The following is a 16,452-nucleotide window of genomic DNA, read 5'->3' as shown; positions in this document are numbered from 1 at the left end:
ATGTGAACTTTACGACAAAAGTTCAGTTTATAAAAGCCCAAAGCTTGCTGGAATCTTCAGTGGCGATAAACGCATTCTCATTCTGTTTTTGTTTCATCTCATATATTTATTTAAAAAGCTCATTCATTGTAAACACTTTCATTGGTTAAGCTTGGTCGTATGTAGAGTAGGCCGCACAAAAACTTGACCATAAAATCAATGTTCTTGTGTCTTTGCAGCCGCTGTGGACGGCGGTCGTGCAAACTGGGATGACCAGACGTCTCAGACGCTGAGCCCGAGCACCTCTCTCAGCGCTATCATCCGCACACCGAAATGCTACCACATCTCCTCGGTCAACGAGAACGCAGCCAAGCGCTTGTGTCGCCGCTACTCGCAAAAACTCATCCAGCACACCAGTTGTCAGCTGCTGCGGACGTACCCGGCCGCCACCCGCATCGACTCCACCAACCCCAATCCACTCATCTTCTGGCTGCATGGAATTCAACTGGTCGCCCTCAACTACCAGTCCGACGGTAAAGAGTCTTTAAAGGGGTCATATGGCGCGTATACATGTTTTTCTGTGTCTTTGGTGGGTTATAAGTTGCCCGTGCATGTATTAGACACGTAACAAAAGATGCATTCTATCTAAAAGCTAATGCTCACCCAGACCTGCCTGAAACGCCTCGTGTAACCACACCCCCACAAATCCACGTCAGTTGGTGGTCTGATTTGACTAAGACCGCCCAAATGTATACGCAAGTAAGGTGGGTGTACCTGTCAGTACAATTGCTTGGGAACCTGATGCTCCAAATATGGTAAGAGGCGTTACATTTCCGTCACACGCTTGCAGTATTCGACCAATCACTACGCACTGGTTAACTGGCCAATCATAGCACACCTCGCTTTTCAGAGCGATGAGCTTTGTTAAAAATCTGCGCGCTACAGAGGTGGGGCAAAGAGGAGATACAAACATGCACGGTATGTGGAAAATACAGCATTTTTGAACCTTAAATCGTGTATACACATTACATTACATCTAAAACAATCTATAATATTAGTTTTAGCCGTGTCATATGACCCCTTTAACTTCGGCCTCTCTATCTCCATCTCTGTCTGACACGTAAAACTGCAGGTTGCTTTATGTACTTGTGGGTACGTTTCAAACGGACATTTCCTGTCGAATTGTACCTGATAGCTCTACCTACAGTATAAATCATTATTAGAATCAGGAGACAGTTTTAGTTTTTGACGTTCTTGTTTAACCACTAACGAAAAAATTCTAAAAAGTTACGGATTGTAGTTTTAACATAACCTAATATATTATTATTTAAATCAATGTTTTAGAGCTTTTTTCATGTTTTCCTTATGAATAGATTTCTTGATGTGTAGAACGTTTGTGTGACTCATGTAGTATGTGTATGTGTTGTGTATTTCTCTCTCAGATCTGCCCATGCAGCTGAACGCCGCTCTGTTTGAAGCGAACGGTCACTGTGGGTACGTCCTAAAGCCTCCGGTCCTGTGGGAGCCCACCTGTCCGCTTTACCAACAGTTCTGTCCTCTGGACCGAGACCTTGAGAACATGACCTCTGCTCTCTACTCTCTCACTGTGAGCCACACACACACACACACACACACACACTGGTGCTTTCACAGGATATTACATCACACTGTCAGACTCTTGCACACAGGCTCATTAAGTGATGTGCCCACAGATCGTGTCGGGCCAGAACGTGTGTCCCGGGAACTCAAACGGCAGTCCCTGTGTAGAGGTGGAGGTGCTGGGAATGCCGACGGACAGCTGTCATTTCCGCACCAAACCCATCCACCGCAACACGCTCAACCCCATGTGGAACGAACACTTTCAGTTTCAAGCACACTTTGAGGATTTGGCTTTTCTGCGTGTGGCTGTGGTGGAGAATAACAGCTCACAGGTGACGGCTCAGAGGATACTGCCCCTCAAGAACCTCCGAGCAGGTGAGTGACACAGCTGAACCGTTCAATCACAGCTGATTCAGTTTTTAAAGTGACAACGAGCAACTTTTGCTCACTGTTGCCCCACGTGGTTGATAAGCGGAATTGTCTGTATGCAGTGTCGATAAAACTATTGCAAAGATTTCCCGATGGCAGCACAATACAAATTAGTTTGTTTACAAAGCCGTAAAGCAGGGGATAGGCGGGGCTTGTACCGGCCCGAACACCAAAGTTACAAGTGCAATTTCAGCCGATAGGAGGCTGCTCAGGTAGCAACGGCAGTAAAATTCGTCCAGTTAAAAGTTGACCTACCACTAAAATAATTTTAGAGACATTATTTTAAGATCAAAAAGTTGCTCGTTGTCACTTTAAGGGGCGGGGTGGGTGTGTCTTGACTGATGAGGATGTCAGCTTTTCATTTGATTCCACTTTGATGATGTGGTTTTTGTCGTGAAGAAGTGTTTGCGGTCATATGAGGTGTAGATTGTGTTGTTTTGTATTAGGTTACAGACACATGCAGCTGAGGAACCTGCACAATGAACCTCTGGAGATCTCCGGTCTGTTCATCTTCAGCTGCAGGACGGAGGAGATGCGCGTCGCTGGAGGACCGTTCCCTGCATCTGTGGTGAGAGACCTTTACAAACCGTTCACAAACTGATGAGAGAAGCTCAGTTCACGTCTCTTTCACGCGATCTCTCGAAACCACACAGAGTTTCATTTGGGTATGCAACATGAATGTGTGTTTCATATACAGTCACGGATGTTACAGATGTGAACAGTTTGTGGTTGGAGATCAGTGACTTTTAGGGGGTGGAGCAGATGTTTTATTGAGCTGGAAGCACACGAACACATGGAACAGTTCCACGTTGAAAGGTGTAGGTAGACGCGGCAGGAGTTTTCATGACATCTCTGGGCAGGAGAAATAAAACTGTTCACATTACGCACTCCTCTATAATGACTGCCAGTTCCTCAAGGGAACGGACGCTATGTTTAGGAAAACATTGTTTGAATGTTTCTGATGTTTTTAATACTTTGGAATGAGCTGCATTCCTGCCCCTCCGATCACTGCCATCCAGCACAGCTCAGGAAATCATAGACACAAACACAATAGGAGTTATATATCGCAAGAGTATATAATATCGCAAGAGTAACAAGCTGCAGCTGCAGGCCTTCTGCGCAGCCAATCTGGATGGTGGTCTTCCTGTCGCTCGTCGGTTGACACGTGGGCGGGCTATTTCTTTCACCTTGCCGAAAGAAGTTTTCAGGGAGAATTGCCCAATAAGGGACTAAGAAAAGTTGTTATGTAACGCTGTTTCATGTTCGAAAAAAACTTTGCGAAACCTATACGAACCTTGGGGGAGTGTATCGAGCACAGAAATACTACGTTATACGTCCAACTCGTTTTTTGACAAGTTGACCATGTTAAGCATGAGAAGCCAGCACGTTTAACAGTGTAAAGAAGTCAGAACGCATGAAACCACGTTAAATCCCCCTTTAACATAACAGTTACTAAAAATGGGAAGTGTCCGTTTTATTGTTTTTTGTCTTGTATGACTAATACTGTCCTCACAAAACAAGTTCCAGACATCCAGTCACCCATCATCGCTTCATTCCACCTTCCCTGTACTACAGACATTTCTAGAATGTTCTGACAGTGACCATTGGAAAATATATTTTTTAGATATGTAAGAAATTTGTACAGTTTTTGTTTATTTGTAATATACCGAGATATTATAATGAATGATAGAAGCTCAAAATTTACTGAGCTAAATATACACTAAAACATTGATGCTACATGAAAATAAAGATTACCACAATAATTAGCAGCACACGATTGTACAAGAACTATAAAAAGGTCGGGCGAAACAACAATTTGTTACACTATACTATAAATAGAATTTTTTTTAAATTGTTTCCTAATTCTTTTCTGTGGCTGTGTATTCAGCTGTCTACAAAACTATTTTAACCTAATTTAATATAACATAATTCAGTTAAATACGCCTCGTAATTTATTTGTGGTTAATTTAAATGTTTTTTTTAAGTTTCTTAATGGTTGAGACACTTTTTTCAGCTGGTGTTTAAAACTGAAACATGATTAAAACAACAAGAAAGATAATACATTACCGTGATAATACTGTATACTGTCATAAAAGTCTTTAGTAAAACAATTAGTAAAATAATAAGCCTGTATTGAATAAAAAGTATACTTGAAGTATTAAAAAAGTTCCAAAAACCAGAATTATTGCACATCATTTCTGTAAATTTCCAAAGCTTTTGACGGTTGAACTTTTTCGATCCGTCATGATTACCGGACAATGATTTTAAAGCCATTTTGACAAAGCCATTTGCACACACAAAGACCAATATCAATCAGATGAGATGTCTTCGAGGCGGGCAAAAATGGACATGTTCAAATCCTCTTTCTGTCTTTTTTCTGTCAGCTGTTCAGCACAGAGGAGAGACGAGCATCCCAGCAGCACAAGGTGACGGTGTATGGAGCTCCGGGTCCTGAGCCCTTCAGTGTCGTGTGTGTGGATGAATACACCACAGCCAAACAACTCCTGGAGTCTGTGAGATCAACACACAACACAACAAACTTTCACGCACAAGAACAAGAAAACTATACTGAGGAGTGTCTTTCACGTCATTTCATGGGTTTAAATGTTGCGTTGATGACTCCAGCAAATGACTTTCATTACGACGGTATAATGTTCAGACCGGCGCTGATAAACTCTCGCTCTTTCTCCAGCTGTTTCCAACCACTTCCTCCAAATACTTTCTGATGGAAGAGAGAACGCCGCTGTCCCGGGAGAAGAAAGCAGCGCAGCAGCGCCCCCTGTCCAGCGACGAGATGATCACGAGACTCGTGCACAGCTGGCAGCCGGAGGACGGATATGTGGGCAGAATATACCTGAAGACCAGAGAGGAGGTACAGTACTCTGCCTAGAGACACGCTCAACATCATCTCACAGATTTCACAGCCTTTCTTTGCTCATTCACCTTTCAATTCTTGATCTCCTGCTCCCCCCTGGTGGCTCATTCAGAACATGAACGAGAAGAACATGTTGTCGGATGGCGTGGAGGAGGTGAGCGGTACAGAAGACGACACGTTCTTGGTTCAGGTCCACGACGTCTCTCCCGAGCAGCCTCACACTGTCATCAAAGCCCCGCGGTACAGCACGGCCCAGGACATCATCCAGCAGGTCAGAGCATCTCCACGTTAACATCTGATGTCCTCCTGTCAGCGTCTGTGACCCGCTGTCTTCTGTTATAGACCCTCAGCAAAGCCAAATACTCTCTGAGCATTCTCAGCAACCCCAACCCATGTGACTACGTTCTGATGGAGGAGCTGACGAAAGACACGGGCGGGAAGAAGTCCTCGGCGGGGAAAGCGTGTCAGCGCGTCCTGCAGGACCACGAGTGTGTGTTTCAGGCTCAGAGTCGATGGAAAGGAGCCGGACGATTTATTCTCAAACTCAAAGAGCAGGTGACCGCAAGCACGGAGAAACATGAACGCGTTCAGTCAACACCAACACAATAGAAAGGAGAAAAGATTGCCTCTCTATCGCCATCTCTGTTTGAAATGCTCAATTGCACGTTACTTTACTTGGTTTGAAGTGACGTTACTTGATATAATATAGTGAAAATCTAAAATGGGATATCTAATAAAGCTTAAATCGTATAAAACCATTCGAATTCATTTTAAAATATATTTAAAAACTGAAAATGACGTCAATATTCATGTTATTTCTGGGAAAAGAAATCATCAGTTTCTGTCTTAAAACTTTGACTATAGTAACTTTTGGAAATATTGACGTCATTCGTGCCGACAATACAAAATTTACATTTGTGATATTTCGAAAATGTCAGTATATCTTACAGGCTTACCGACAGTGGACTGTTTTGATGTTTTATGTACTTGATCAAAAAGTCTAACCCCCCAAAATGCAGCGCTTTAAACAATTTAATGGTAGTCTATATTTTAAATATTTTTATTAATGTCACAGTATAAGATTTTTACTGCACGGTTATTGTGCCCAAGAGATAATATTATTTTCAAATAAAAGGGTTTGTAATAATGAAAATTTGTAAGAAATATATTTTTATTAAATAATGCTGTCAGTCCAATTCGTTTATAATTTTGTTTATTTTATTTTACGATTGTAGGTAGGAGGAGAGAAAGAGTTTATATCCAAATTCCCCCCCCCAAAAAATAGATATTTGTTGAATAATTTACAGTTTTATCATACGTGCATTAAACGAGGTATTAATAATTGTGGGTTTTAATGCCATGGTTATCGTGCTAGCCCTAATTCACAAAAAAGATTTTGAACGCAATATAAACTTCCTTGGTTTCTATCTTAACGTTTTATTCGTTTCCATGAGATTTACAAGCCTGGAAAACAATGTTAAAATGTGCCGATATGTCTCACAAGTGTGTTTTCTGTGACTTAGCTTTTCTTATTATGTTTCTATATCCAGACGGTCTCTCTCTCAGCGGAGCTCACGTGAACGTTGTCGTGTGATGTTGAGTTTTCGGCTCATGTGTTTTCTCAGATGGCTCGTGAGGACAGACGGAAGGGCGTTTCGTTCGCCAGCGAGTTGAGGAAGCTGACGGGTCGGAGCCGCAGTGTGACGGTGAACCCCTGCAGTCCGTCGACTCAGGACGCCGCACACAGTAAGGAAGAGAAGGTTGCATGTCCCGGCATGATGTCACTGCGTGAGCTCACAGATTGAAGAAGCGTCTGCTGTGTGTGTGTGTGCAGTACTGCAGCCGTCGCAGGTATTAACACAAACTACACACACAACCTGCCTTCACATTATATTGTGTGCAATTTTACAACACTGATTTTTCGAATTGGTATTGGAGTCTACTTATCCTTTACTTATCATTTACTCATCTTCATGTCATCCCAACTGGAAAGATTCATTTCAGCTTTATAAACCATCACGCACATCTGATCATTTCAGATGTCTGATGTCAGATCTTATAATGTTAGCTTCAGTGAAATGACCTCTAGAGGGAGCTGATCTCAATTAGACTAAAACCAAACTCTCTCTCTCTCTCTCTCTCTATCAGGGTGTCTGTCGGTGGGACTGAATGTCGGGATGGTGGAGGGAGGTTCAGGTTGTCAGTGTGGTGATGGAGCTCCAGTGTCCTCCTCCTGGTTCATCTCTCTGCTGTGGAACTGGAAGCTTCACAAATGAATCCAGAACCACAGCAGCACCCTCTCTAGGGTTCACACTTGGTAGTGCTCATCACACAGTAGCACACTGCTGAGTGTGCGTTAAGAGCGTGTGATCGGTCAACCGCAGGGATGGAAAGAGTCTGGAGCGGAGAAAAGACTTCAGGCCGCTGGGCTGGAGGTTCTTCGGATGACCTCGTTCTGATGGCCGTGAGATGAAGGCAGGAGTTTGAAGTTTCTCGTATTCTTCTGGTCCTGATTTTACTGTGATGAATGCATTTATGTGCATGATGTTGTTTTGTGGTTTTACACATCGTCTTGGTTTTATATGGTCTGTGTGTTTGGCTGTTTCACCTTCAGTACTGGGATTACTGAAATGCTTTTAAATCTGGGTCAGTGTTACTTTATTCCTCTGACGGGCTTCATGGAGATTTCTATTGAAGACGTGTCGTGTTTGTGTAGTTTGGAGCGAATACGCACAGTATTTCTGGAAGATGCAGCTCTACACATCATTTGCTCATGGCACATTTATTTGAATGTTAAACGGAAGATTTTCCGATTGAGAAGCTGAAGTTACACCTTATTTGTGACCATTTTAAATGGTTTTTAAATCCTTTACAAATTTTAACGTTTTCAACTTCTGTTTTGCACAAAACTGAACGCAAGATTTATTAAAATGCAGTTCTGGTATTTAAATTTAAGCAAAACTATATTTCACCTTTCGTAAGTTGCAGTGCAATTATATTTTGAGAAGAACCCAACATTTCTAGTTTGTACTCTTTCGTCATGAGTACGAGTGATTGTTTTAAATGAGATTTACATCCAATGTAAAAGATAAAAATCCATTATTAATGGTCCTCCTTATTAAAAATTAAATACCATAATATATTCCCAGACGTTTAACAGTTCACTGCCTAAGCATTTGTTGAAACTTTCTTAAGGTGAAATGGGTTTTATAATGTATTTATAGCCAAGGTCGGCTGTGTTTGCGGTGTACATATGAGCGGTACGTTAACAATGAAACCTGCATTTATTTATTTTTAGGGGCATGAATGTTCCCTTCGTCTGTTCATACTGTATGAATGTATAATGTATTTTTGTAACTGTGTTTTCAGAGCTTCCTTGAGATATTAAATATTTTGACAAAGCTCTTATCAAGTCTATTTTACTGTGGGCCACGACAGCGTTGTCTTTTGAATATTTATGTAGTCACTTTTGCATCTTTTCAAACAATCTTTTGCCGATGCTGTTGTTGAAAGTGTAAAAATACAAAAGCATGTTGAACGTTGTAATGTATTGGTTTTAGTACTTGTAAAATCTTACAGGAGCGTTTTGTCAATATTGTGACGTCGATACTGAAGTACTGTTTACTTGAACCAAATGCTTATCAATAAATAGCGTTAAAGTCTGTTTTCTGTGAAACTGGATTTCAATGATGCAAGAAATTGATATACTCATTATAAATATACATGTAGAACAATAAGACGGCACCAAAATTATAACAGTAAATATATTTTGTACAGAAAGTTCACGTTTTTCTTGAAGCATTCACACAAACGGATAACAAATGGTTTATCTCATCTTCAGGCCTTATTTACAATCATAGAGGTCGCCGGTGAACATTGAGGGTTAAAATCTAATCTTGTGTCATCTCCATGCGTTTGAAGAGCAGCGTTGATCTGTTGCTGCAGCTCAGAATCCAAAAACGCTTGTCCGATGGTGAAGCGTTCAATCTGAGCAAAAATACAACATCAAAGTCATTAAAGACCACATTAAACTTGTTTTAATTATGACTATATCATTTAAACTGACACATTTTTTTAGGAAAAATAAAAACCTTTTTCTTGGAGGGCTGTGCTGGGACAGAAGGCTTAAACGTCATGTTTTTAACACTGTAGTCTTCAAAGAGCTGCACCGGTGTTCTGCAAAGAGAGAATCAACCCTTTAATATTCACACACTGACACAAGATCAGTCGATGCCGCGTGACATGAGGTTTCTGTGCACCTTCTGCTGAGGTCAACGCTGAGAGCTCCAGAACCTTCACTGGGCGCTCCTGCCATCAGATGAGCGGCGTACCTCCTCACCATTGGGTGATAGTGTCTCTACAACCGGAACAAACAAACACACATCAGCGATTCACGAAAACCACACAAACGCACTGTGAATGATGTGTAGTGAACGTGGGGAATCTGTCAACCGGTCTGCGTTACCTTCTGCAGGTGAAGTTCCCACAGCGATGTGTTTTGTGGGTTACAATACTCGGGCTCGTCCAGCTCTGGAAGATACACACCGCTGCCCTGCATCTCATTATCCAGCAGTATATCACACTTGGGGAAAGTCTGAGACACAGGAAAAAATACATCGATGAAATAATTGAAACGAGGGCGAGGCCTCTATTAGCTCATTGGTTGATACTGGTGCGTTTGGACTCACGTGCAGCAGTGTCCTGTTTGCTGCCAGGATGCCCACAGCGGAGTCGTGCAGCACGTGCAGCGTCAGCGTGCTCAGTCTCTTGACAAAGGCCTGCGCCCTCTGTAGGGTCACCTGCTTCCTGCGCTTGGTCAGCATCACGTCCAAACACTGCAGCACGATGGCCATGTCCTCGTTCGCTCCCCCTGCGGCCAATCAGAGACAGCGGACACACGCATCATCAGCTTGAGATGTTCTTACAGGGATGAAATAACAGCGCGAGACGCAGGAGATCTCACCGGCGTGCAGCGTCAGCAGGGTTTTGTACAAGTGGCTGTAGAATTTCAGCGGGTCGATGTTGAGGACGTCACCTGTAGGAAAGAAAGCGTGGTGAGACACTCAGCCGGCTGAGGGCTGGATGTTTATGAACGCAGAGATGAAGAAGCTCTGACCTTGTCCCGAGAGAATGTGGAAGGATGTGAGGATGCAGTGAAGACTCTCTCGATATGTCAGATCCTGACAGAGGGAAGAAAAGGAACGACTGAAACTCCAGACAGTTTAGAAATGATGAGTCAGATGGTGGAGATACTTACACCCGTCACGATGAGAGAGTGAAGAACCGCCAACAAATCATCGAAGAACTCCAGGTTTATGACATGAGCAAACCTTCAGGAAAGAGATTCTTCATGAGTTAACGTTGAAAGACACTGACAAACACTGATATTCATCAGGGGTAGGGATGTAACCATTCTCCGTGAGCTGCTTGAAAATCCATTATATTATATATGTGAAGATTCAAGCTGGTTGAGATGTTATTTGAATCGCAATGTATGTTTTGAACAGCAGGGGCCGCTGTGTTTACGGCAAACTAGGATATGCTGATTTTTCTTATATGTAAAAAAATTCAAGAAAAAGTTCTTAGTTTGTTTATTTTCTACACATTGACAATACAATTGACTTTTATATTATTCATTTTTTATTTTATTTGGAATTTGTTTAAAATTGCAGTTTAGTTTTGTTGTTTGACACAAAATATATTTCTATTTTACAAAGAAATGTGCAGCACTTGACAAACAATAAAAGGGCAGTTGTTCATTTCTAATTTGTCTCAACTCATTTTGTCAAAATAAACCGTGAATAAATCATATCGTGAGATCAGTATCGTGAATCGCATCGCGAGCTGAGTGAATCGTTACATCCCTAATCGGGGGTTTTCTTTTGCCACTTAAACAAGATATATCACATTTAATAACAAAACATGTATAATAAATCATTTTTATAAAGTTTCTTATTCAAGTGAATAGTATTTAATAAATATTGATTTATTATTTTCTGAATGAATACCATTACAATAAGCATTTATGGCATCACTTTATTTTGCGGTGCCCTTGTTACACGTGTTACTTGTATTTATTATAGTATTTACTTTAAATTACGCATAATTACACGTAACTACCCCTGAACTCAGTATTTCAAGGTATAATTACACTGTAATGCAGGCACTGTAAAATAAAGTGTAACTGCATATATATATATATATATATACTAACTAACAAAACTAAAAGTACAATTGAAACTATAATTTTTTTAAATTGAAATCAAGTTAAATACAGACCTACATGCTATTTGAACATCTAAGATAACATTTCTAATTTTCGGATAAAGTTGAGGCACTAAAATTACAAAATGCAAAAAAAAGAAGAAAAAAATCAATTAAACCTAGCAATAATTATCAATATTAAAAAAATTGAAATACCAACTAAATAAGAAAATGAAAAAAGAATAATAATTCTGTTATTTATGTTAGAGAAAAATATATTTGTTACAATGAAACTTTTCTGTGCAAGATGTTTTTGTATGTGGTTTATATTTAATGACAAAAAGTATATATACAACTGCAAAAAAAAAATTAGGAGACTGTTTAAAAATGATTTTCGGTTTTTATGAATGTACTATTTATAGTTGTCTCTAGGTAAAATTATAGTTTGTGTATTATTCTGTGAACTACTAACAACATTTCTCCCAAATTTCAAATAAAAAGATTGTTTCTATATGCAGAAAATAACAGAAGATTTTTTTTCAGAATGGTTGAAGAACAGGTGAATCTCTGAGGGTTTATATGAAAAATCTTTCACATGTAATGCGTTTCTTACTTTGCCAGACCCTCTAAAACGGCGGGCAGTAAAACAGACTTCTGAGCTTTCTTCAGTATTCTGAAGTAGATGAGAAACACGATGTTCAGCGTCTCTGTGTGCTGGAAAACAAAACCGTAAAAGACTTCTCAGAAACACATCACATCATCTCCAAACACTGATCTCAGATCAGCTGCTCACCAGTTTAATCTTGAGGCCTTGACTCTCTGACGCTTCCACTTCCAGAAGTTCTTTCTCCAGCTTCTCCTCGGCTTTCTTCCACTGTTCAGAACAAGAGGATTAAATGACATACAGAAGAGTTTCTGCATCTCAGTCAGCAGACGTTCCCACTGAAACTCTGATCTTCTGTCAGAACTCAATGCGGGATGTGTTCACCTTGCGTTTCATTCTGGACAGATTCTTCTTCTTCTCTTTCAAAGTCATGAATGTCTTTTTGGGAGCTATATCTTTAGCATCTTTCTTCATGTCCACCTCTTTAATCCTCAGAGACAGAAGGACCTTCAAGATCTGCACCGACACATTAAACACACCAATGAGCAGCGCCACGCCGGATCAAACCCGGCTAAACAAGTTTCAGTTCATTTTTCAATAATAGTTCTAAATGTTCACAATTTTTCACAACAGGATCTGCATGATCATGAGTTTCAATATAAAGATTTTTGGGTAACACTTTACATTACGGCCTGCAATATTTCGCATAATTAAACAGGAGTTACAGCGTAACTAATCGTAACAATAATCTACTTCTACAGTACATATCTGTAGGTAAAGGGGAACAATATGCAAATTTTGAGGTATAAAGACATCAGGAAATAAAAAAATAATGATACTGTAAGTATTTCAAAACTAAGGAGTAACTATTTTAATATAACGTGGTATGAATGACCAGCAGTATGCTGTACAACAATCTAAGCGTGAACATACACTACATTCTTGTAATCACAATGTACCCATAAATGAGCTACTGTGGATATTAATTAAGTACAGGGTTATTATTTTATTATTAGAGCAAACATGAAATAAGGGGAAATGATGTGTTCAGTTTTTGCACAAGCAAAACAGCACGATTGAAGCACGCAGACTGTCCACTGTAATGCTGGGTTCACACCGAACGCGAATTAAGCGTGTAAATTACATACAAAGTCAATGCAAAGATGCTATGTATAGATGCGATGCGAATGACGCGAATTCACCCTTATGCACAGCATCACATACTCAGTCAAAACCTTGGTCTGGCTGTCGGTTGGAATGCTAGCGCTAAAAACATTGACCTGACACTCATGGGCTGTTGTGTACCTCCGGTTTGACGTTATAGTTTCTGCTCTTGACCACACCAGAGATGACCTTCACAGCTGCCAGCGATGCCTGACCCATTTTATCCTGCTTCAACATCGCCTTGACCGCCTCACAACACATCTCTGACACCTGAACACACACGACAGCGCTGTCATACACACGGACACATCATGACACATCTTAAGAGTGACCACCGCTGCTGACCTTCCTGTCGGCGTCGTTCATCAGAGGAACCACCATGACTATGATGTTGTTGTGGAAGTTGAAGTGAGGCAGAGCGACCAGAAGTTCACAGATGCACCGGATGGCCACCGCAGCCAGACCTTTATAACTGTCCAGAGACACGGCACGACTGCTCTTCAGTTTCTTCTGCTTCCAGTCTGAAAGGGCAGCGGGGGGTCAGAGAGCGGCGTCCGCCGGGAGCCAATCACAGACGGGCACGGAGCGGTTAACTCACCTTTCACAACCTGCTCCAGATCCTCCAGATAAAACTTAAACTGACTCACGAGACCTTCCTCAAACTCCCGCAGCTGCTGCGTCTCTTTCTTCACCTGCGGCGCACGAGATCAACAACACGTCACTCTATATCAGTGGTTCTCAAACTTTTTCGTTGTAAGGCCCCCTTTGTTTCGCTTTGCGGCCCCCCAAATAAAGACTTATGATCTTAAATTCAACATTTTTATTTAAACAAAAACATATTCGGTTATACAATGCTGAAACATCAATTCTTTTGTCTGGTGGTGTTATTTTTCTGATGTTTGATTGCATAAAATATATGATCAATTTCTATATTTCATAAAATGCCACAAAATCTGTGTCCCCCCTGGATCCATCTCGGGGCCCCCCCCAGGGGCCACCGCTCCCAGTTTGAGAACTACTGCTCAATATAACTTTAAGGAATCAACCGAATGAAGACTAAAAGCTTCATTCAAAGTAACACGTCTCCGCACCTTTGTGTTCTTCTCGGTGTCGGTCAGGGGTCGGATGCGATACGACGGAACGATGTCTTTAAATATTTCCATGAGGGAAACCGTGACAAACTTCCTGACAGTGACGGCGATGCAGGGGTCCGTCTCCATCAGCATGCCCCTCAACTCCTTCAGCTTCTTGATCTGAAAGACGTTTGACACGTCAGACGTCTTCACACACGTGACATCGGTGTGTTTATTATCATCACAGGTCTTACGTTGACGTGAGGATCTGCCAGCACCGCTGAGCCCAAACCTGCGATCCGCAGTTTCTTCTCCGTCAGTTTCTGCAGACGCAGGTCCAGTTGTTCACGAGGGCTTAACGCGGGGCCGACGTCGGGCTCCTCTGCGGAGAAACTCTTTTTAGAAATGCTAATTGCACACACGTTACGTGATCGTAATAGAAGATAAAGGCCAACCTTCCTGCATCTCTTCCGGTTCCCCAGCCTCCGGCTCTTCTTCCGTCGTCTGCGCAGCTGGAAAGCACAAGCAGATGTTAGATGGAATCCAAACACACGCGTCAGCGCTCGGCGGACCGTGACACACACACACACCTGGTTTCTCTATGGACTGAGGGATGAGGCCGCTCTTGTCTTTGATGGGCAGAAGATGAATGAGCTCTTTCTCCTCCTGCTGCTGCATCTTTCTGGGCATCTTCTCATACTTCACCACCGGCCGCTCCGATCGACGCTTCTTGGAGTGTACCGGAGCGCTACGAGAGAACCAAAACAACAGCTAACACGCGGAGTCTGCGGAGAAAGATACGCGGCAGGTGTGCACTGCGCCAAACCTGGAGGAGAGGTCTCGCGTGAGGAAGGACGCTTTCTGTGCCATGGCTTTCATCTGTTCCAGATCTTCATCCTCCATCATGTCCACAGGCAGAGACTCCAGGAACTCTTCCTCCTCATCTTCTTCTTCCTCTGCGATCACAACGTCACAACTAAACCGTCAGAATGCTACGATGACGGAATAACAGAAGTGCTTTAGAGAGGTTCTCTCACCTGGTGTCTTCTTATATCGCTCCAGAGGTTTGACGGTCTGATGGGAAACAGTCGTGATGGCCTGCCGGAGTTTTCTCTGTTCTTTGCGATGTTTCTTGGCCGTGCTCTGCTGTTTAAACTGACGGTTCTTCAGTTTGTTCTCCAGCTTCAGGTTGCTGGTCTTCAGCAGCTTGCGGAAGCTCGGCTTCCTCTTTTTGTTTCTTTTGGTAGCCTTGGGTCAAAACAAACAAGTGGAAGATGTTTACAAATAAAGACAATGTGTACATATATACATACACTACCGTTCAAACGTTTAGGATTTAAAACACAAACGTAACTATATTCATTACAACATAAAACAAAAAGGAAATCAAAATGATTTGTCTAAAATGTGCAGAAATTGTATCAAGTGGCTTCTTGAGGTCTGGCTTATTGTCTGCTTTTTCTTCCTTAGTCAGTCATCGTTTCAGTTTTTTTTGTTACGAAAGAAACAAATACATTTACCCAATGATAGTTTGTGTACAAAACTCATTTCATATATTTAAGCAAACACCTTCAGATCAAAAGATTTGTAAGTGACACTACTGAACAACAGTGTATGACAGACAGATCCTAACAGAGATCGATTTACTGTCTGTTTGTCTGTTATTATTATTAAATTACTCCCAAATGTAGGACACTAAAACAATGAATGACATGACATGAACAAAAAGAGATTATTTCTTCACTAAACACATGTCATCATATTCCTCTCATCTTTATAGAACTGTTCCCGTCATTTCTTTTTTCTTTTCATTTAAAAATATTTGGGAATATTATCTTAACATTAAAATGAAACGTACCATATTATCACAAAATAATACAATAATGTTTGTTAAATACGCATGCGTACATTTTATGGTCAATAAGCATGTTGTGATCCTGGCTAAATGGTATATAGAGAAGCGTAGATTTGTTCAAATCAATCCATACTGCATTACAAAATGAACTGCTCATGTTCTTAAAAATGTAACATAGCCACTAATCCATGCTGGTCTGTAACATGTAAATTGTGTTCTGTAACGTTACTGTTTGTAAACTACAATAAACACAAATATCCCGCGAGATTGTGCATGATTTACATAAGAACTCACCGGAGCCATAGTGACAGATATCCGACTGAAATATCCACAAAGATTTTAAATCCAGCGAGGTTAGGTTTAAAAGAAAAGTGTAAAGACGAGTAAATTCCTACTACACGTGATGCACGTGGAGCGGAAGTGAACCGGAAGAGCATCAGTTTAGCCACGCATCGCCATATTGGATAGGGCACGATTAAAACCACGATGACGTTTACATTTCTTAAACATTTCATTGCTTTACCAACTACTTGTGTCTTTTAAGTAAAGTATTGAAAGAGTATTTCTCCATTTACTAACTAGTTGAACTCGCCACGATACTTAATACGGCGTCTTTCTCTATGATTCAAACATGGAGCGCCGCCTAGTGACCCGGAGGATGAGCTCACTG

The 16,452-nt window shown here is 41.3% G+C and overlaps 2 protein-coding genes across 6 annotated transcripts in view; one reads left to right on the top strand and one right to left on the bottom strand.

Moving 5' to 3' along the window:
• plce1 (phospholipase C, epsilon 1) overlaps positions 1 to 8,544 on the top strand; it is a 92,191-nt gene extending 83,647 nt beyond the window's left edge. For all 5 annotated transcript variants that reach the window (XM_057358168.1, XM_057358170.1, XM_057358169.1 and 2 more), the window contains 10 exons: positions 219 to 512; positions 1,422 to 1,585; positions 1,692 to 1,953; positions 2,454 to 2,575; positions 4,392 to 4,520; positions 4,700 to 4,879; positions 4,995 to 5,153; positions 5,225 to 5,437; positions 6,508 to 6,733; positions 7,031 to 8,544. In XM_057358168.1, coding sequence (XP_057214151.1) covers positions 219 to 512; positions 1,422 to 1,585; positions 1,692 to 1,953; positions 2,454 to 2,575; positions 4,392 to 4,520; positions 4,700 to 4,879; positions 4,995 to 5,153; positions 5,225 to 5,437; positions 6,508 to 6,687 — 1,703 coding nt within the window. In that variant the 3' untranslated portion in view covers positions 6,688 to 6,733; positions 7,031 to 8,544. The remainder of the gene's footprint in view (positions 1 to 218; positions 513 to 1,421; positions 1,586 to 1,691; positions 1,954 to 2,453; positions 2,576 to 4,391; positions 4,521 to 4,699; positions 4,880 to 4,994; positions 5,154 to 5,224; positions 5,438 to 6,507; positions 6,734 to 7,030) is intronic.
• Positions 7,042 to 16,198, bottom strand: noc3l (NOC3-like DNA replication regulator). Its single transcript, XM_057358172.1, has 21 exons — positions 16,077 to 16,198; positions 14,965 to 15,175; positions 14,754 to 14,883; positions 14,518 to 14,675; positions 14,383 to 14,439; positions 14,182 to 14,309; positions 13,946 to 14,107; positions 13,453 to 13,546; positions 13,200 to 13,375; positions 12,996 to 13,124; positions 12,075 to 12,206; positions 11,880 to 11,960; positions 11,700 to 11,800; positions 10,140 to 10,212; positions 9,999 to 10,062; positions 9,846 to 9,917; positions 9,571 to 9,752; positions 9,348 to 9,476; positions 9,142 to 9,239; positions 8,974 to 9,058; positions 7,042 to 8,869 (listed from the first exon to the last, which is right to left on the bottom strand). Exons 1-21 carry the CDS (start codon positions 16,083 to 16,085, stop codon positions 8,720 to 8,722), a joined length of 2,421 nt encoding a protein of 806 aa, XP_057214155.1. The 5' UTR covers positions 16,086 to 16,198; the 3' UTR covers positions 7,042 to 8,719.
• Between the last annotated feature and the right edge of the window lie 254 nt (positions 16,199 to 16,452).

Source organism: Triplophysa rosa, linkage group LG18 (assembly GCF_024868665.1).
Source record: "Triplophysa rosa linkage group LG18, Trosa_1v2, whole genome shotgun sequence".
In the NCBI taxonomy this organism is placed as follows: domain Eukaryota; kingdom Metazoa; phylum Chordata; class Actinopteri; order Cypriniformes; family Nemacheilidae; genus Triplophysa; species Triplophysa rosa.
Note: the sequence above shows the minus strand (reverse complement) of the source record. Positions and strands in the feature narration are given on the sequence as shown.